Genomic DNA, 22,167 nt, shown 5'->3' with positions numbered 1-22,167 from the left:
GATTGTGATAAAGATTTGTATAATCAATGTGCATTATTTTTATTATTAGTGTATTTTAATTTGACTAAAACTGGTATAATATCTGTGGTACAGGTGAATATAATCATTGTTAATGGTTGTGTTCATATTGACAATGCAGAGTAAATATGGTGAAAGTCACAAGTATTTTAACAGTGGCTGTGATGTGTAGGCATTCAGCATTGATAAGTACAGAGACTATAGATCGAAGCCTTGTGAAATTTTCAATATTTTTACTGCAGATAAAAGGCAAAACATTTCATAATACTGTACTATTTGATATGTATGTTTATTATTGGTTCTTTGCATTTTGCTGTGTAGGTATACTAACAAGAAGAACATAAATAATGTCTACTAAAGGATCTAAACTATACAGTATATATTTTATTATATAGCAATTTACATCATACTATATTTGCTTAGTTAACAGTTAGCTTATATTGATTCCAACTTTGACTCCTTAGAACTGTTTGTAATGTTGTTGTCTTCAGTTGAGGCTACTAAATCATTGCTTTGTGTGCTTGACTGGGAATTGCCCCGCACACTCATCAGCTTCTTGAACTGCATCCGTAGCTCTTTGTTCATGCAAAAGAGGATGATGGGATTGGTGAAAATTGGCAAATCAAACAAAAATTCTGTTGCAGTTTCCAAACAAATGTTCTTCTCTGCAATTAGGGGCAATGTTCCTCCTGGAAAAGCAAACGGAGGACAACAAGCAAAAAGATCTTAGTGACATTTCAGTAAGTTTTTTTTCTTTCTAAAAAAATGTTTGTGTTTTTCAATTTTTTTTTCAATTTATTTTAAGATTTTTAGAAAAAAAAAAATGGGTGGAACTCCACTTTAAACATAGACAGTTTATCTCAATTCATTGCTCAGAGAAAAATCATCTCTAGTGCCCTTTTCTTTGGAGCAGAGAACATTTGATAAAAAAGTTAAACCAAAGTGAAAGACCGTGTAATTACATGAAAATAATAAGCACTGACCACTGACACTTTTCTTTAACTTGTAATTTTTTTTTTTTACGCACATTTTGGCACATTCTTTAAGTGGGTATTTGTTTACCCCTTTTATTGCTAATTTTGACATTTACGAGCATTTTGACGCTTTTTTTTAACATGCCATATTTCCCCCCTCACCTTCCAGGAACGCTACTTGAGAGATGATTGGCTCCGCCCTCTACAGGAAACACAAATCAGACACACTTTAAAAGGCCCCTCCCATTCCTCTTCCCTCAGTTGTTTTGTGTTTCCAGACCTCCAGGAGTATGCACCGTTATGTTTGTTTCTTTTTTGGTCTGGTGACTGTGGTTAGCGGACCCCCCTTGTTCAGGATCTTAGACCGGTTGTGGCCATGTCTGCAGTATTTACTGCTCTTGCAATCTGAGAAGGGCCCCCCTTGTCGTGTGGTTACTTGCCGTCTTTATTTTTCTGCAACTGCCACCCCCCCAGCATCCTGGCTTGCGTGGTGCACCTAAAGAGGTGGAGAACTGCATCCACGTACTGTCTCCCTTCTCGGGTGTATCAAGATCTCCAAGGCTTTTTTAGCTCGGCCTAGCGCTGCTGGGGATTTTGTGCTGGGGGATACTACCAGGACAGCTGCTTGAGAACAAGACCGCTCTCCTACCGGTTCCCCCACGTAATGGATGTAGAGGACACCCTTGAGGACTTTCCAGTCCTTTAATGATACGTTAGCAGGGTTGGGTCCCTCCACTTCAGTGACAGTGCCTCAGGTCCCTTTGGTCTCGGCAAAGTCTCTGCCTCCCTTGGTGTCAGAAACCATTAGTTTGCGAGCGGTCTCTGACTCAGAGGAGGGGGAGAACGCGGATTCCTCATCTAACGAGGGTTCCACGTCAGAAGCTGAGGAGTCTGTTAACCCAGCCAGATACCTATTCCCAGTCGAAGATATCAAGGAACTGTTAAAAGCAGTCTATACTTCTGAGCAGATTGAGCTGCTGCAGAGGTCTGTCTGTTCAGGATAAAATGTATAGGTGTCTTCAGGGCCATAAGCCTGTGTTTTCCTGTACACCAGCCAATTAAAGACATGGTCCTGTCTGAATGGAAAAAACTTAAGAGAAGCTTGTTCCAATCCAGAGGGCATAAGAGGCGATTTCCCTTCAAGTCAGACATTGAGGAAGTGTTTTTCAAGTGTCCTAGACTGGATGCTCCTACAGTTGCAATAAAAAGTATGTGAACCCTTTTGGAATGATATGGATTTCTGCACAAATTGGTCATAAAATGTGATCTGATCTTCATCTAAGTCACAACAATAGAAAATCACTGGTATATCAGTGAATATACCAGTGATAACATCAATGATACCTGCGAGCCATCGGTGACGTCATCTCTGCTCTCGGCCGGGAGCAGAGAAGTTCATTACATCGGATGTTCATTTTTGAAATAGGTATTGGAATTGTGAGCAAACGCTGCTGCTGTGCTTGAAAGTAAAGGTGATCTGCAAACATATTGGGGAAGTGAAGCTGCGGCCAGTGGGATTTCATAAGGCTTCTTATAAGCCTCTTAGAGGTGAGAGGCTGGTTCTACTGGTCATTTGGAGTGGAGCACGTTTTTTTGGATTTATCCTTGAGCACTGCACTTTAATAATAATCCTGTGGACATTTACTACCTTCGGGCTGCATGTTTTGGATTTTTTCCCTGGATTGGTATCCTGCACATTATTATGTCACAATTGCATGAAGACTTTTTTCACTATATTTTCTTATCATGTTTGGACTTCAGTTATATTGAATTAATTATTGGATGAAATCAGCTTTGTTGCACTTTACTAGCACCTATCACTTTATGCACTTTATATATTTATTGCTGCACATAATTTATTTATTGTATATTTGAATTGATGTTATCACTGGTATATTCATTGGTCATTAATTTTATGTATATCATCAGTGAGCACATTGCACTTTTGCTAGGTTATTTATTTGTGTAATTATTGGTAAGCGCCCCAACACCCCCCATTCCTCTTCCTAGCTTTTGTTCCTCCCCTGGGAATGCAGAGGAGGAAATATTTAGTCTCTTAGATGTGAGAAGATGTCTTCTGCATTATTTAGAAGTATCTAGTGAGTTTAGGAAAACTTCCCAATTACTGTTTTTTCTTTTAGTGGTCCCAAGAAGGGTTCTGGGGCTTCCAAGGGATCCATCGCCAGATGGATTAGAGAAGCTATTTGTGAAGCTTTTAGATCTTCAGGGCAGTCCCCTCCTTCCAAGTTTAGGGCTCACTCTACTAGGTCTCTAGCTGCATCTTGGGCAGAAAGAGCGGGTGCATCATGGGATGACATTTCCAAAGCTGCTGTCTGGTCCTCCTCTCATGCATTCATCAAGCATTATAGGGTCCAGATGCTCTCCAGCCAAGACCTATCCTTTGGAAGGAAAGTACTTCAGGTTGTCATCCCTCCCTATGGTATAGAATCTTGCTTCTCCTCTCAAGTAGCTGTCCTGGAAGGTGAGGGGGGAAAATCCCTGTTAGACTTACTGGTAACAGTATTTCCAGGAACCTTCCAGGACAGCGTCTATATTCCCACCCTATTCTTTATTCACTGGGCCCATTAATGTAACCTGGTGGCGCTGTTCTAATTTTCCTCTTCTGAGTTCACTTTGGGTGGAGGTTTTTCTTGATCTTCATAAAACTGAGGGACATAGGAAAGGGAGGGGCCTTTTAAAGTCTCTGATTTGTGTTTCCTGTAGAGGTCGGAGCCAATCATCTCTCAAGCAGCTGTCCTTGAAGCTTCCTGGAAATACCGTTACCGGTAAGTCTAACAGGGTTTTTTTTTAATGTGTATTTTGCCTTGTTTTTTTTTATTGTGCATTTTGTTGCTTTTCTAAACACACATTTTGGCACAGGTTATTTTAACACGCATTTTGGTGTGGTTTGTAATGCACTTTTTGGCGCCTCTTTTAGCACATATTTTGGCACTTTTTTATCATGCACTTTGATTTGGTTTTTATGCATATCTTGGCAAACTTTTGGAGTGCCTTGAACAATTAATGGCACAGCAAGCATAACATGCATTTTGCATATGTTTCCGGAACGCACACAAAAATGCAGGTAAATTTTTTTGACAAAATGCATGTTAAAAAAAGCACGAAAATTCACATAACAATGTGCTAAAATGCATTTTAAAAACACGCTACAATGTGTGTTGAAAAAAGCAGCAAAACCTGTGTTAAAAAACTGCACAAAAATGGCCCCAAAAGCCTAATTGAACCTTTTTTGGGTTGTTTGTGTTTTTTCAATGCGCATTTTTGTGCAGCAAAATGCATGACTGCTAACCGCATTTGGGATGCCATTAACAATGAATGCCACCCAAAAGCACACTGCGTATTTTGACACAATTTTAGTACAATTTGGAATTGCAGCATGAATTGTGCAATGCTGCCAACAATTCTGCATTGCTCAGATGTGAATGGTTCCTAAAAGACAATACATTATAACTATACTGTGTGTATATCAATCTATTTAAGCTCGTTGGTGCTGATATTAAGAAGAAAGAAGCCTTCTTCTTCACATCACAGCAGCTTCTCACCCATGTTCTCTGAGCTGTAGAATCTGGGATGGAGATATTTTACAGAGATAGTCAGTGAGATCTTCAGATCTCTCCTTCATAAACCGGCTATCTCAGGAAAGAAGGGTGTGTCCTGTGATGAGAAGTGAAGAACATGTTCTCCACACCTCATCTCAGCTTCATAAACTGGTACACCTGAGGGATCAGCTGTGATCATCAGAATCTCAGCTTTTCTCTCTTACCTTAGTTTCTTGACAGTGATGCTCCAAATCTCTAGAACTGTAGTGTACATATATGTAGTTCACCATCTTTACAGTAAAATTTTCAAACACAATGCACAGAAATTTTTCAAACCAATTAATGCAAATTGTAAGGTGTCCTTCATCACCAATTATTTGCCAGTTTTAAACAAAATTACTTTTAAAAGAACCAGGCCTAGCCTCACGGGTGTTTTTGTCATATTGTATTCATAAATTTAACACTTGGTATTTAACCCCTCTGCTCCTAAGTGTAAAACAAATCTAAATGCCTAGGCACAATTTTGAAACTTTGACTTGTTACACTGTACACCATTACAACTACTTTGTGAATCCTGGTGAACTATACCTTGTTTATTTTTCAGGAGAAATGGTGCTCTCCTTTTTATGGTAAATGGTAATGGATATCTCCTGATTTTTTATTTATTTTTTATCAAAAAGGAAAACTGGCCCAAAATCTTAAAAATATATATATTTTGTTAAATTTAGCTGCATATTTCTTGCTTCTATGATAACCTTCCACCAAAAACAAATCCTCCTGCTCCCGACAATCGCAGCGAAACCACATATTTTTATGTTAGTTGTTGTTTGTACCTTAGTACAGACCAAAAACAATATTGCCTATTTTGCTTTTTTTTTATCCAACCTAAAACACACCGACACTGATACTAGAAAAAAATCTAAAAACCCTTTTGACCCTGACCTAAACACTAACCTAGATCAAACCTTGATCTCTGTATTTTTTTTTTAAACACACATTTTCTTTTCTCTCTGCAAGGAGAGGGATAGATACTAAGCATCTCTCTCCTCCATTCACAGAGAAAGAAAACACAGGGGTGGCTTTTGACTGGTCACTGTGTTAGCCAATCAGAGGCTATCACGGCGACCAGGTGACTCGGAATCTGTAGTACCGGATCCAGATCGTTCGTACGAGATTCCAGTCTCTGTGCTGGGAGCGTGCCATGCCGCATGCACCCAGCACAAAGGGAGATACGCAAATGCCCCATGAAAAAAAAGCCCAGTCCAGTGGGGCCATATATATTTGCGTATGTAAATCACAGACAATGTTCTGAGTCTTTGTTCCCCAAAAAGCAAGTGCCATTTTTGTTTTGATTTTATCCAGGGTCAGCATTTACTTAACCTAGATGCTTGCAAGAGAGGACATAGTGATTTCATCAAAAAAATGTCACAGCACAGCCAAGAACATCACAATCATAATGTCAATGCACAGTCAGCAGGGTTTACATACAACTTTTAGCTTTTTGTCAGAGCTGCTTTAAATAGCAATTCTAGAAAAACTTTAAACTAAATAGTGGGAGACTAAGCAGGGGATAGACCATAGGATTAAGGTTGAATTCTAGGCAGATATAAAAACAAAATCAAATCCAGGTATGTATTAATTGAATACCTAAATCTTCACTGATTTTTGCCATCTATATTCTATACAGCAGTGTTCCCACTGGGAAGGGGGTAAGGCAGCACTAAGAGCCATTTAGAACAGCTCAATCAGGGATGGACTGGCCATTGGGACTACTGGGAGTTTCCCGGTGGGCCGATGGCTCAGTGGGCCGGCTTCAGTGACAGCGGCCTGGGAGTTTCTCACTTCTGCCTAATCTTGTCCCATAAGGGAGGGGCACCAAAATGATTCTTTGCCACGGGAGAAATAATGTCTAGCTTCCCCACTGGTACTACCTATAAGAGTACCAGTACCAGCCGTTCTACTCTAATAAAGTAAAACAGCTAGTGGCTAGTGAAGGGGGAGAGGGGGCTTGGGTGGCCGGGAGGGGGGGGGGGTGCGGGAGTTGTCCGGCCGCTGTGGGAGAGACCTGTCAAAGTGGGCCAGTCTGGATGAAGTCCAGGGCCAAATTTTTGTCCCAGTCCAGCCCTGAGCTCAATCAAATGTCTGGGGCAGGTTGGTGACCGAGCTTTAATGTTGAGAAAAATGAAGTCACAGACCTGGCTATGCTCTCATGTTAATGTTGCCTGGATCACAAGACAAATATAATTACAAATACTGTACTTTAGCAGTAACACAATTATTATATATATTTATTTCAAATGTTTGTCTGGAGATTTATTTTTAATACTTACCAAGCAATTGGGAAACAGCTGACATTTTCATGTTACATTTTATAAAGCTCACATACAATCATACAACAAAACTGTTAGGCTTTTCTGAAAAATATAGCAAAACAGACAAATGGTTTTCTAATTATGCGTTGTGTGTTTGTTTACTTTCTCTACAATGTTCTTTTCAGGGGCTAGGGAATCAGGTAATTCTGTAAGGCACACCTATGGGAGAGTAAATCACTTTATACATTATTGGTTTACTATCTGAATTCCCATTTGGGGACTTTATTAATAGAATGTTACTGTATTCTATTAATTTTGAAGGTGTAATCTGTCAGATCAGTATGAAGCTGTTCTGTGTGACAATGTTCTATGTTGCATATTATCAGGAAACGTGAAAAGGCTTAGATATATAATGCAGAGAAAACGCTAAATCAGATTTTTTAAAGAAATTGTATAGGATGTATAAGTGCTGCATAAAGTGATAAATTGCTTGCACTACATACATATCTTAAGTTAAAAAAAAGTACTGATTAGACTTTCTAATGTTTACTATCAAAACGCTCAATATTGTTTACTGAAATAATTTTACAGAATTTACATTGAGGCCGCGTTCACACTGGTGCAACACGACACTGGTACTACTTTGGATCCGACTTTGCCCTGCGACTTAAAGCCAACATACGTCCGACTTTCAATGAATGGGGATCCCACTTGGATGCCTGGCCAATACCAGGCACTGTGTTTGATATGAATCTTGGGGGGGAACTCCACTCCAAATTTTAAATAAAAAACCAGCATGAGTTCCCCCTCCAAGAGCATACCAGGCCCTTGGGTCTGGTACGGATTTAAAGGGGAACCCCCTAATGCCAAAAAACGGCATGGGGGTCCCCCCAAATTCCACACTAGACCCTTATCTGAGCATGCAGCAGGCCGGTCAAGAAAGGGGGTGGGGACGAGCGAGCGCCCCCCTCCTGAACCGTACCAGGCCGCATGCCCTCAACATGGGGGGGTGAGTGCTTTGGGGCAGGGGGGCCCCATGTTGATGAGAACAGGGCCTCTTCCTGACAACCCTGGCCGTTGGTTGTCAGGGTCTGTGGGCGAGAATCTTATCGGAATCTAGGAGCCCCCTTTAATAATGCCTATATAAATGGTTGCGCACCGCACACACGGCATTACAGCGGGAGAGATCGTTGAGTCAACATCATGACAAGAGAAAAAGGAAGAAGACGGCGGAGAAGACTAGGCCCCTCGCTAGTAAAAGAGCTGCAAGAAGAAAGTGGAGGGGCCTGGCAGAAAGCATTGGAGAGTGCGGAGAAGAGAGCGGAGAGTCGGAAGAAGACCCCCGAAGTCAGAAGAGACCCCCGAAGTCGGAAGAAGACCCCCGGAGCTGCCTAATAAATTACTTTAAAAACCTGTGTAGTGTGTGTTTTCTTTTCTTGACATCTTTCCCCCATGTGAACGGGTAGTGGTATGATGTACCCCATACTCATTCACATAAGGTGGGGGGCCGGTATCTGGGGGCCCCCTTATTAAAGGGGGCTCCCAGATTCCGATAAGCCCTCCGCCCGCAGACCCTGACAACCAAACGGCCAGGGTTGTCGGGAAGAGGCCCTGTCCTCATCAACATGGGGCCCCCCTGCCCCAAAGTACTCACCCCCCATGTTGAGGACATGCGGCCTGGTACGGTTCGGGGGGCTGGTGGGGCTCGCTCGTCCCCACCCCCTTTCCTGACCGGCCAGGCTGCGTGCTCGGATAAGGGTCTGGTGTGGATTTTGGGGGGAAAGCTCTTGTGAGGAGGAGCCGAGACAGCTGCCGAGGGACCCCAGAAGACAGGGTTCGGGGACACACTGTGCAAAACGAGCTGCACAGTGGAGGTAAGTATAACATGTTTGTTATTTAAAAAAATATATATTTTTTTTACTTTAGTGTTCCTTTAACATGATTTTCTAATGGAACACGTTCTGTAGTGCAAATCTGCAAAATGCAAAAAATGCATAGGTGTGAATCAAGCCTTAGGTATATGGCCAGCTTTATTGCATTACTGTTTGTTTAAAAATTCCCACAAGTGTTAAGAGCATAGTTGCCAACATTGTAAAAAAATAATTTAGGCACACTTTTTTGTCTGTGGGCGGAGTCTTATTATAATGAAGGGGCGGATAATTAGTTTGGAGGTGTGACGTAGTAGGGAAAATAAAAATGCAGCGCGTCACAGCAAAAATGGGTGTGGTTTAAGCAAAATATTGGGCATGGCTTAAAGGGGCGTGACTCAAAGGGTGTGTGGTTAGGGTCTGAGATGAACGAGGGATGGAGGGGAGAAACAAAGGGAGAAAGCAAGCAAAAGAAAGAAAGAACGAAAGAAAGAGGGATGGAGGGACAGCAGGCCCAGATCCTACACCACTATAGAAAAATGTGTATACCATAAAGTTTAACAATCAGCAGACAAAGATACTCCAAACACCTGGTGTTAGCGCTTCAATCATCACGGCACCATGATTGTTATGGTGTCAGGATTATTGAAGTACATTATTTCTATCATTACATTGTACTATAAAATGAAATCATTCAACTCGCCATAATGTAGAATCAGTGGAAGCCCTGACCATGTCAACTTGTCACCATCGTCTGCCACCAGATGCCCCCAGCAGAGTGCCTCTTACATCAGGTCTCCCCAGTACAGTACCTCTTACATCAGGTGTCCCCAGCGGAGTGCCTCTTACATCAGGTGTCCCCAGCAGAGTGCCTCTTACATCAGGGGTCTCCAGCGGAGTGCCTCTTACATCAGGTGTCCCCAGCGGAGTGCCTCTTACATCAGGTGTCCTCAGTACAGTACCTCTTACATCAGGTGACCCTGGCAGAGGGCCTCTTACATCAGTGCCCCCAGCGGAGTGCCTCTTAAATCAGCGTCCCCAGTGGAGGGTTGGCTGCAGATGCAGGGTTGGCTGCAGTGCAGCTACATCTCCTCTCGTTCCTCGTGTTCAGTGGAGAGGGGAGGGGCCGATCTGTGCAGCTAACCCCGGCTGGAGAATTGCGAAGAGAGAAGCCGATTCATTGGCTGCACGGATCAGCCCCTCCCCTCTCCACTGAACACAAGGAAAGAGAGGAGATGTAGCTGAACACAAGGGGAAAGACCTCTCGCGGCAGCTATTTTGTTGGAGCCAGAACTGCTACAGAGCCAAACATTCCCGTTTTTCCAGGCAAAATCCCAAATTGGGTCGAGGGTTCCAAAATCGAGATTGTCCCGGGAAAATCGGGACTGTTGGCAACTATGTAAGAGGCAAGGAACGGTAACATACAAATTGTAAATTGTAATTTTTTAAAAAAAATGTAATTTAAAACAATCGTATGTGGGCTTCAGAGCATTTTTCAGGTTCTGAAAAACGACAAAAAAAAAATTCCCCTTTATAGTGCCGTCGTACGTTTTGTATGTCACCGCGCTTTGCTAGAGCATTTTTTTTTCACTATAGTGTAGGCAACGTCGTCTTAATGATGAGGCTGAAAAACGTTGTTTTTTACAAGCCGAAAAATTATCGTGTGTACGCGGCATAAGTGTTGGACTTTAGCTTTGCTCCTTTCTGCTTGCTGCATTTTTTTGTGCATGTCAGGTCAGGTAAAACAGAAAAAATTTCAAAGACGCACCTTCCTATTGAAATGTATGGAAACTTCATGAAAAATGCAATGCGACTGTGAGAAGGTCTTTGTGATATAAAAAGGGGTGGAGTTAAAACGCTGTTCAAACGCATCAAAAACACACTATGCATTATGGAAAAGTTAACGCAATGCACCAAAAAACGTGACAATAATGCATATGCGTTTTTCATGAGGTTTTGCTGCGAAGCAATGTGAAAGTTCCCTTAAAGTACATGTAAAGCCAATCACTAAAATTTTATAATCCTTAATATGCTACTTTAATTTCAAAAGCAATTTTGAATTCTTTCATTTGAAAATGCTTGGTGATCCTGCCTTTTCCAGATACCTCCTATTGTAGGGTGACAACATTCAGTCCCTATTTCCAAACTACACTTTTGCTTGTCACTAGGGTTGTCCTGATACCGATACTAGTATCGGTACCGATACCAAGCATTTGCCCGAGTACTTGTACTCGGGCAAATGCTCCCGATGCTTCACCCGATACTTGTACTGTCAGCGGTGATCAGTGCTTGGGGAGGTTACAAGCACGGATCACCGCTGTATAGATTTAAAAGTAATTTCTCCGCTTCTCTCTCTCTTCCCCCCCGCATGGCTTTCAACTGCTTTAAATCAGCGGTGATCGGTGCTTGTACCTCCCCCCCACACGATCACCGCTGACTGTCCCGTGTCCTCCTCCAGCCCCCCTCCGTTTTGCTGCAGTCTCCCTCCCTCCATGTCCCCCTCCGTGCTGCCATCTCCCTCCGTGTCCCCACCGTGTTTCTCTCTCCCTCCGTGTCCCCCGCCGTGTTTCTCTCTGCCTCCATGTCCCCCTCCATGTTTCTCTCTCCTTCCGTGCTCCTCCTCCACCCCCTGGAACTGTCAGGATGGAGAGCGGTGGTAGGAGCCGGTAAATCCGGCTCCTTACTGCTCCGAATGGACAGAGTCAGTGATCACTGACTCTGTCCATTCACATAACTGAAACATCGTAACCTGTGTTTACAATGTTTCAGTTTATGAATGAAGAGAAGACACTGTCTTCTCTTCATTAATTTTCAGCGCAGCTAAAGGCTGCTGAGAAAGGGACTGGGGAACATGTGTCCCTAATCCCTTTCTCTGTCTCAAAGGTCTCTGTCTCACCAAAGCCCCCCAACAGGGCTGAAAAAAAGAAATAAAAAAAAAAGAATAAAAAAAATTATTGTAGAAAAAAATTAAAGAAAAATTACACTGACACAGTCCACCCCCCCCTTAAAAAAAGAAAGCATTATAAATAAAAAAAATTGTAAAAAATAAATAAAAATTACTGACACATGTGCTGCTGTATCTGTAATCGGTATCGGCGAGTACTTGAAAAAAATTATCAGTACTTGTACTCGGTCTTAAAAAAGTGGTATCGGGACAACCCTACTTGTCACACATGCTTCTGATGGAGATGACAAATGGAAACATGGGGGTTGATTTAATAAAACTGGAGAGTGCAAAATTTGGTGCAGTTCTGCATAGAAACCAATCAGCTTCCAGGTTTTTTCTGCCAAAGCTTAATTGAACAAGCTGAAGTTAGAAGCTAATTGACTACCATGTACAGCTGCACCAGATTCTACACTCTCCAGTTTCAGTAAATCAACCCTTATTGGAAAGCATGCATGTAGACATAAAGTGGCTTCAAAAAGGATGCTGGAGATTGGAAGCATTTTGATGCAACAAGTAATTAAATATGGTTAAAGCAAGTCTTTTATTTATTTAAAAAAAAAGGCAATTGTTTATGAAACACTATCATTCAGTTGCAGTTTACATCTGCTTTAAAGGGGTTGTAAAGGTAAAAATTGTTTTCCTAAATAGCTTCCTTTACCTTAGTGCAGTCCTCCTTCACTTACCTCATCCTTCGATTTTGCTTTTAAATGTCCTTATTTCTTCTGAGAAATCCTCACTTCCTGTTCTTCTGTCTGTAACTCCACACAGTAATGCAAGGCTTTCTCCCTGGTGTGGAGTGCCGTGCTCACCCCCTCCCTTGGACTACAGGAGAGTCAGGACGCTCTCTACGTTGCAGATAGAGAAAGGAGTTGTGTGTTAGTGGGCGTCCTGACTCTCCTGTAGTCCAAGGGAGGGGGCGAGCACGACACTCCACACCAGGGAGAAAGCCTTGCATTACTGTGTGGAGTTACAGACAGAAGAACAGGAAGTGAGGATTTCTCAGAAGAAATAAGGACATTTAAAAGCAAAATCGAAGGATGAGGTAAGTGAAGGAGGACTGCACTAAGGTAAAGGAAGCTATTTAGGAAAAAAAACATTGTACCTTTACAACCCCTTTAAGGCCCCGTACAGACGAGCAGACTGTCCGCTAAAAAAGGTCCGCCGGACCGTTTTCAGTGGACATGTCCGTTTGAGATTTCTGTCTGATGGTTGTACACACCATCAGACAGAAATCCGCGCGGACACGATACGCGGTGACGTGGCCGCGCCGTCGCCGCGGCGACGTGCGCGGCCCTGGAAGGTCAATGCTTCCACGCATGCGTTGAATCACTTCGACGCATGCGAGGGCTTTCGGCCGAGCGGACATGTACGGTGAGTCTGTACAGACGACCGAACATGTCCGACGGACAGGCTTCCAGCGGACATGTTTCTTAGCATGCTAAGAAATTTTTGTCCGCTGGAAAACGGTCGGCTGGACAAATGTCCGCTGGAAACCTGTCCGGTTGGCCGTACACACGACGGAACATGTCTGCTGAAACTGGTCCGCGGACCAGTTTCAGCGGACATGTTCGGTCGTGTGTACAGGGCCTAAGGCTTCATGTACACAGGACGTTTTTACAACCTCTCGAATTAACTTGACAGATATTAACCCTCGTTTAAAACGTTAGTTTTGCCGCGTTTGCGTTTAGAAGTGGTTAAAAAAATGGGCAAAAATACAAAACGCCTATAAACGAAATACTGCTAAACACGGGTTACCTCACTTAGAAGGGTTTGGCATCGGAAACTTTGGCGCCTGACATTTTTTTGCCTTAAAAAAAGGCCTATATATTAAACTGCCTAAAAACAACAGTAAACAAACCTGTGTACATGTATACTAAGATAGCATTGAATGAGTTCAGGGCAGTTGAGAAAAAAGTGTCCAACTGCCTCTAAATGATTGTTTAGCAGCAGCAGTGTACATTGGGCCTAAATGTGAAGTCTCCAGATCTGTCATTCTGATTCTGAGGCTTCATTACCTAAACAAGCATGTTGCATTCCTGCTCTGCATTTTTGTTTTGTTTCGTGTTACTGAAGCACTATGGTAGTTGAGCCAAGATCAGGATGACAATTCCAGCGTATGCATAGTTAGAAAACACATGTCAGCTACCATATTTCTGTTGTAGCAGATTCAGTTTAAATCTATTACATCATTATCTATACTCAAAGATATTGCTAAAACATACTATTGTTAGTTCTTTTCTTACAATATTGTTGAATAAACTGTTTAACTCCACTGAACAATAACAAGTGGTGTGTTTAGCCAATCTCTTTTAGATCTACTAAAACTGTAGTGCAAGAGCCTGCCTGATAAGATGCAAATTGACTGGTTAAATCAAGGTGGTGCTCATTGTACATACAGTTGGCAAATGTAAAATTGATCGGACAATGATTGTATGGTCAGATTATAACATGTATGGTTACCTCACCCCTCTTATTTTGTTTTATGTAGAATAGGTAAGGGTTAAAAGCAAACCGTGCACTGAAATGCAAGATCTGTTTATATGGGTGCCCCTACCCTTTGCTGTCAAAACGCATTATAGAAAATATAAAAAACCTTGGGAGAAACCATAAAACAGTCTTGCATTTTTGTTACTCCAAGGGTTCTAGTGGGCTCACCGAGACAAGGTGATGTTAGTGGGTCTTCTTTCAGGATCCCTGTACAGTGCAGTAGCATCTTCTTTCTAGGACTGGAGTATCCACCTTTTTACAGATTTTTTTAATTACAGCTATCATTAAGAAATTTCAAATTGTAATTAAAGCACCCATTAAAAGCTGATTGTTCAAACTCCTTTAGATTTGACAACAGCTGTGTAGTTGGAGGGCTTACCTGAATATAAATGGAATGTATAGGTAGGCCCTGACACTGCATTTTTTGTAAGTCTAAAGCCCCATACACATGGGTTGAATGCTGGGCAACATTCGGCCGTGTGTATGGGAGCCGGTCCGACAGAAGCTGCCTGTTTGGCCGGCTTCTGTCAGACGAGCATGCTGGAAAGCCAGCAGCCAACTGGCTTCCGATAAGCCCTCTCAGCCAATGTCTGAGAGCACTGACCGGAGTGTTCTGGTGGGGCGCTCGGGGGTGGGGGGTTTGTTGTACTAACATCGGATCATTAGTACATCGCCTCTGACCCGAGCTGACAGTTTTTTTCAATCAACCCCTCAAAAAATAAATCAGTATGTACCAGGCTTTAGCCCTGGTTCACACCAGTGCGACTTTGAAATTGCGCTACTTCGGTGTAATTTCAAAGATACAGGTCTTTACGATTTGCCCCTCCAATTTCATTGCAGCTTGGGACTTCAGTTAACAGAAGTGTATGCAAGTCACAATGAAATCAGAAAAAAGTCGTGTAGGAACCTTTTTCAGAGTCGCAGCAATTTGAACGGTTCCATCGCTGGCAATGGGGTGAGACTTGTCATGCGAACTGTCAAATCGAATGACAAATCACACTATATGAACAAGGGCTAATGGAGATTCTACAGAGGTTATACAATCAGTAACCAATGACCAGGTTAATAACATAGTTACAAATTATAGGTTATTAACATAGTTACAAATTATAGGTTAATAACATAGTTACAAATTATAGGTTAACAACTCTGTGCTTACTTCTACAAACTTACCAGGTATATGTGCAATGAACGTTATTAACCAGATAGATGAAAATGTTTTTGCCAGTTTTTTATTGGTCGCTTGACTCCTCTGCATTATCTGGGCACTCTTGAAAATTGTGAGAAGTATATGAAGGTAAAAATATGCTGTCAGTGGAAGACCAAGCAGGATTTTACAAAGCATTCTGATCTTCATGGTTTGGTCATTGATGATAGTGAAGCATGTTTCAGATAAAAGATCATAATGATTGTCCTTCCAGCCAAGGAGATGTTCTATCAGCTCTTCAGTCACCAGCACAAAACATGGAAAGAAAAGCTGAAAAATGGTGAACAATTTGCGCTCGTTTATTTTACACTCAAACACAATGGCTATGTAGATGGAAAATGAAATACAGGAGACATAATAAAAAGAAATAGTACTTGCTGTCTGCTTTACATAGACCATTAGCTCACAGGTTGGTGCACTAAAGCGCCATTTATGGTGAATCCTCCAGTCAATCATTAAAGGCCAGGAAAGAAGGTTTACAATATTGAAAGCTGTGCTTCCCACGACGTAGGCTACAATGCTGTTCTTAATGCACTTCTTCTTACTATGTACGCACAAAAAGACAGCTATCAGGATGAGAACGTTTAATACCAGTCCAGGCATTATTAAAATGCTTCTCACAGAAGCACAGAATTGGAAATACATTCTCACATTGCAGTTATCCGTATCGTTGTAAAACATGTTGGGATGTAAGTAGGAGTTTTCATTTAGTGTTAAGCTGCTTACAGAATAATCATATATTTAATTTCGAAAATAATATATATGAGTTTCATTCATCATTAGGAAAAACATCCCATTTTCTAGTATTAGAAATGAATTTGCTCTTTAAATAAAATGTTTCCTTAGAAAGAAAAAAATGTTTCCTTAAAAAGGTAAAAATAAAATGTTTCCTTAGAAAGAAAAAAATGTTTCCTTAAAAAGGTAAAAAATAAAATGTTTCCTTAGAAAGAAAAAAATGTTTCCTTAAAAAGGTAAAAAATAAAATGTTTCCTTAGAAAGAAAAAAATGTTTCCGTAAAAATAAAATGATTCCTTCGAAAAAAAAGTTTCATTAGTAAGAAAAAAATATGAATACTTAGAAAGAATTAGAAAAGAAATAATCCAGGACATTTATTTTCAAAATTGCCTTGCATATTACTGCGAGCGAGGGACTTTTGCACTTTTATACTGTGCTAGGACAAGATCACGTGAACCTGAGAGATTCATTATCAGTAAGAATCAGTATAATCCTGACATACCACCTGTCATTAGAATCATTATCTGGATATTTCTTTTGTAATAATTACCTTGAAGACACTCTTGGAAATAATCTCATGTCACAAGACATGGTTACAAAATACTTTTGTCGCAAAGAAACTATTTTATACTGACAACTCAGAAAAAAATCTGGACAGATACATATATGGTGGTATTTGGCTTAGCACGATAATTAACTCAAACAGCTATTTAAAAAGTCTAGTTTATCTTCACTTTTTCTGTGCATTCTAATAAATTCAATACAGCAATCCAAGTGATTGTAAAATAAAAAAAATATATAATTGTAAACAAAGTCCATCCATTGTGTAATCTATAGATGTACTATGAGCTCACCGAAGGTCAACACCAAAAAACATGATAAATGTCTACACGAGTGAACCTTCATCCAAATTATGCATTTACCAAAGATGAGACATACACAGGCCTCAATGAATAACTATTAGTCATCTTCAGTTTATTATTTGAGCAACATGAATATTTGCTTCCAAAAATCAGCAAACTAGGTATAAAGAAGTTTACCAGCCAGAGCCCAGAGAAATCTTACATAGCGTAGAAAGATTAAGGTGGATGTAAACCCGATTCATGTAATATGACCTAGGCACATATATCTGTAGTATTTTCTTATCTCTCTCCAAAGCACTAAGTCCTGTGTGTTTCTGCTGTTTCGTTGCTCTGTTATCAGCATGATAACTTCTGACAAGTTCTCCGAGATGGGAGATAAAAGCAGCCTGAAATTTGTGTCGTGGGAGGTTGCTATAAATAGATTAGCATAAAGCTTGTCCTTCACAGCATAGCTCTGAAAGTATCTTCCTTCTTCTACATATGTGGAGGGGGGGGGGGTGTGTGCCTTTCTTTAAATTAACTGTCTCCCAGCATAAGCCCAGACTGCCCTCACAGTGCAGAATAAGGAAAATTCTAACATGATGTAAGAATTCTAAAGAATATAGCAAGATGAAGATAGCAAATATGCAAGTAAAACTTATTTAGGGAGATTTGTTTCATCCCTGTGTATCATCTGAGGCTGCTCACTTCACTGGGTATATGTGAGAGTTTACATCCACTTTAAAATATATATATTTGTACTGCAGTACATTAAAAACAAGCCAGGCACACTTACAATGGCGGTGTGAGAATAGCACATAGTCCCTTCCGACGTGCTTCATGTGCGCGTATGTTCTTAAAGCGGAGTTCCACCCAAAAGTGGAACTTCCGCTTAATCCACTCCTCGCCCCCTTACATGCCACATTTGGCATGTAATTTTTTGGGGGGGGGGCTTCAGGAGGAGTGGGACATCCTGTCCCACTTCCTCCTTCTGCCAAGGGGCCGCTAAGGCGATATGTCATATCGCCTCCCTGTAGGCCAGGGGCGTCCAAACTTTTTTCAAAGAGGGCCAGATTTGATGAAGTGAACATGCGTGAAGGCCGACTATTTTGCCTGACATTCTTTGAACCATTAAAAAGTGTGTTTGTCCGAGTACTAATACACGGCCCAACAAGAATTCTCTTGCCTTTGTGGCTGTGTGTGGTGAAGAGATGAGCTTGGGCGTGTTATATGGATATACTGTATATATTTATTTTGTGGCCCCAATGAATCCCAGAGTGCTGCTCAGGACTAAGGATGAGTTTGGGCGTGTTATTTGGATATACTGTTTTTATCGGCATATAACACGCACGGGCTTACTATTGCCATGAATGCAGCCTTACCATTGCCATGAATGCAGCCTTACCATTGCCATGAATGCAGCCTTACCATTGCCATGAATGCAGCCTTACCATTGCAACCAATGCAGCCTCACATGTGCCATGAATGCAGCCTTACCATTGCCATCGGTGCAGCCTGATCGATGCCCGTCTGCAGCCTCGGAGGGCAGAGGGAGGGGGCGGGACGAGTGCCGACAGAGTACAAACAGGAGAATCTCTTGTTTACTCTGTGTCCTCTTTAATACAAAGTCCCGCCTCCTATGATAGACAGAACAGTTGTCCAATGGCATCCAAGGAGACGGGACTTCCAATACAGATGTTGCTGAATAAACATGAGATTCTCTTCATGTAATCTGACGGCGTTCGACCTGCCCCCTCCGTGTTTCCTCCAAGGCAGCACCGATAAATACGGTATTAATCTTTTGTGGCCCTGGGGGCCACAAACAATATATATATCCAAATCCCCAGGGGGGCCATATTAAATCAACAGGGGGGCCGCATTTGGCCCGCGGGCCGGACTTTGGACATGCCTGCTGTAGGCGATCGCCTGAGACACGTCCCAGGCGATCGCCTGTCCAATCAGATAGCGCAGCGCCGCATGCGCAGTGAGTACCCGGCCGTGAAGCCGAAAGCTGTCACGGCTGTGTGCCCACAGTAACAATGAGGACGCCTGCCGGAGAGGGGGGAAAAAGAGGCGGAGCTCCGGCCGGCGCGTCGCTGGAACGTGGAGCAGGTGAGTTTATGTTTATTAAAAGCCAGCAGCTACACTTTTTGTAGCTGCTGACTTTTAATAAACATTAAAAATGCCTGGAACTCCCCTTTAAGGCATACACCTCTTATGTTTTATTTTAAAAATGCAGAAGCTTAAACACTTAGCAGTGCTAGGATAGGAGAACATGGTTGGGTTAGAGTTGGTTTGTCAACCTAGCAGGGGAAGACTGGGAAGGAGAGAGGCAAGCTTTTCCCTTGGTCCAGTACTAATAAGATATGTTAGGCTAGTGATCCTCAGTAGATATACTACTTCAATCAGAATGTTGCACATTATATAGTAACTTGCTCCTCATTTGGACTTACAATTATAGCATCTGGCAGAGATCGGTTTTCAAGCACCAACATCCTTTGTGAGTCTTATGCAGCGTACACACGGTCGTTTTTTGTCTTGTAAAAAAACGTATTTTTTTCTCATGAAAAAAAATTACGTTTTTCAAACTTCATTTTAGAAAACGACGTTGCCTACACACCATCGTTTTTTCAAAATGCTCTAGCAAAGCGCGGTTACGTTCAGCATGTACGGCGGCACTCTGTTCCATTCAAGCTCGCGTCATAACTTGCTTCTGAGCATGCGCGGGTTTAAAAACGTTGTTTTAAATGTCGTTTTAGCCCACACATGATCATTTTTTATGACACAAAAAACGACGTTTTAAAAAACGACATTGAAGCATGTTCGAAATTTTTTTTTTTTGTCGTTTTTCAGAAGACATAAAACGACATTTTCCCCACACACGGTCACTTTAAATGACGTTTTTAAAAATGTCGTTTTGTTTCATCACAAAAAACAACCGTGTGTACGCGGCATTAGATCTCATGTGACTGAAGGCAGAGGGCCGAGGGCCACAAAGAAGCCCATGATGATGAAAGATGTAAAAAGGTGTCACAATAAACAATTTGCTTTTGGAAGGCCCACCTTTCACCATGGCACACTTTGCAGATTGAACCTCTGCAGCAAGTCACAAACTAAAGAGGCTACATCAAAGTCTGATCTTTGTAAGCCATTTGTCTAGACCAAAGTTTCTCAATCATTTTTCAGTCAAGGCACCCTTTAAAATTATGGACAATCTAGAGCAGGGATCCTCAAACTACGGCCCTCCAGCTGTTGCGAAACTACACATCCCATGAGGCATTGTAAACCTCTGAGGCCGAGTACTCACGGCAGGACATGTCCGATGAAAACGGTCTGCAGACCGTTTCCATCGGACATGTCTGGCCGGGGACTGCCCGGGGACTTCTGTTCGATGGCTATACACACCATCGAACAGAAGACCGCGCGTAAACAATACGCTGGGCGTGTCCGCGGTGTCGACGCGTCGATGACGCGGTGTCGCCGCGACAATGACGCGTCGGCGTGGGCGGCCTGCCTTGAAAATGCTTCCACGCATGCGTCGAAGTCATTCGACGCATGCGAGGGATGGCGGGCGGCAGGACATGTACGGTAGGTCTGTACAGACGACCGTACATGTCCGGGCGGACAGGTTTCCAGCGGACTGTTTTAAAGCAAGTCCGGGAAACAGTTGTCTGCTCAGAAACGGTCTGTCAGACAATTGTTTGCTGGAATCCTGTCCGCGCGGCTGTACACACGACGGAACATGTCTGCTGAAATTGGTCTGCGGACCAGTTTCAGCAGACATGTTTGGTCGTGAGTACGGGGCCTGACATTCACAGACATGACTAGGCATGATGGGAATTGTAGTTCCTGAACACCTGGAGGGCCGTAGTTTGAAGATCCCTGATCTAGAGGCACCCTCCAAAATGATGGACAGTCTTGAGGCGCCCCATACTAAAATGTAAAAAACTATTCTAATAGTTTTACATAATGCAGTAACATCAATACACGTAGGACAATCAATATTAAAGGTGATTTATTCTTCCAAAGCAAATACACTTTTGCAAATTGGTACTGACTAATACTCCAACGTTTCTCTTCTTCCTCAGTTTTTCTCCATCACTTAGCTAATAAGATCCCAAATCTGATGGAAAGGGACACGATAGGGTTAAATAGGGATAATATGCAGGCACCTGACATCCTCCTTATCAACTGATGATGCCATTGGTCGTTAGGAGGTTGGAAGCTAGAAGGTTGTAATGGTGTACAATGAAAACCTGTGGCTTTGTGTAACTAAAAGACAGGTTTCATCCTGTAGTTCACCATCAGTCTTCTATGCATTTTATGAAAAGGGCCAGGGTTTTTGGTTCCATAGACTTCAATGGATGAATGAATGAATGAATGAATGAAAAACTTATAAAGCGCGGCGCATGCGAACTGAATCGCTTCTGGGTGAAAGGCATGTATTGAAAAACGTTAAATACACCTGCAATATACAAACTGCAACCTGCATAAGTGTGAATCAGGCCAAACTGCACAGGCTCCAGGATTTACATGACTTTGGTATGTCTGGGTCAAGAAGTCAGTCCGGTAAGCAGATGCTGGATGGTGATTAAACATTTCTACTGATGAAAAAAGCTGATAAAGACATTGTTAATTAACATGAAAACATGTATCTGATGCTAAGTTCTCTTTAAATAAAGAAAAATGTTTTAAAACAATTCATAAAATCAAACAATGCAAGCAAAATATGTAAAATTAAATATATATATATATAGGCCCAATAGTTGACATCTTTATGAATAAACCTCACATTTCCTTATTTGCAAACTTAGTGAATCCTAGACTTTTAGGTCAATTTACATAATCTTCCTGTGGATTTGCACCCGTGCTTGTAATTGCACATTGCGTGTACTGCCCCCCGCTGCTCAGCATTTCCATGACTGCTACTTCTGCTATATATTTTGATCTTGTAATTTTATGAATTATTTTGAGCATATGTGGAAAACTGAAGTCATGCATGATGAGAGGCTATTATGGTAAATTCAAGCTGCTGAATAACCTTTGGCCTATTGCATATTTTCGGTAGATTGTGACAGGCATCATCTTTGCAGAAATACCCCCTGGCATACAGCTGAGAATTGTTGTTTAGTATTTTGTATGGGAGGATCTAAATGAGATTCTTTTGAAATTAACAAAAGCTGGTAAACTTCCATTTATGTTGGTGTGTACACGTTA

General features: G+C 41.9%; 1 protein-coding gene across 1 annotated transcript; it reads right to left on the bottom strand.

Moving 5' to 3' along the window:
- Nucleotides 1-236: 236 nt before the first annotated feature.
- Nucleotides 237-16,207, bottom strand: LOC120914464. Its single transcript, XM_040325150.1, has 2 exons — nucleotides 15,340-16,207; nucleotides 237-707 (listed from the first exon to the last, which is right to left on the bottom strand). The coding sequence occupies exons 1-2, from the start codon at nucleotides 16,052-16,054 to the stop codon at nucleotides 454-456; spliced, it is 969 nt and encodes a 322-aa protein (XP_040181084.1). The 5' UTR covers nucleotides 16,055-16,207; the 3' UTR covers nucleotides 237-453.
- Between the last annotated feature and the right edge of the window lie 5,960 nt (nucleotides 16,208-22,167).

Source organism: Rana temporaria, chromosome 9 (genome assembly GCF_905171775.1).
Source record: "Rana temporaria chromosome 9, aRanTem1.1, whole genome shotgun sequence".
NCBI classification, from domain to species: domain Eukaryota; kingdom Metazoa; phylum Chordata; class Amphibia; order Anura; family Ranidae; genus Rana; species Rana temporaria.
The sequence above is the reverse complement of the archived record's forward strand: the minus strand, read 5'-3'. Positions and strand labels throughout refer to the sequence as shown.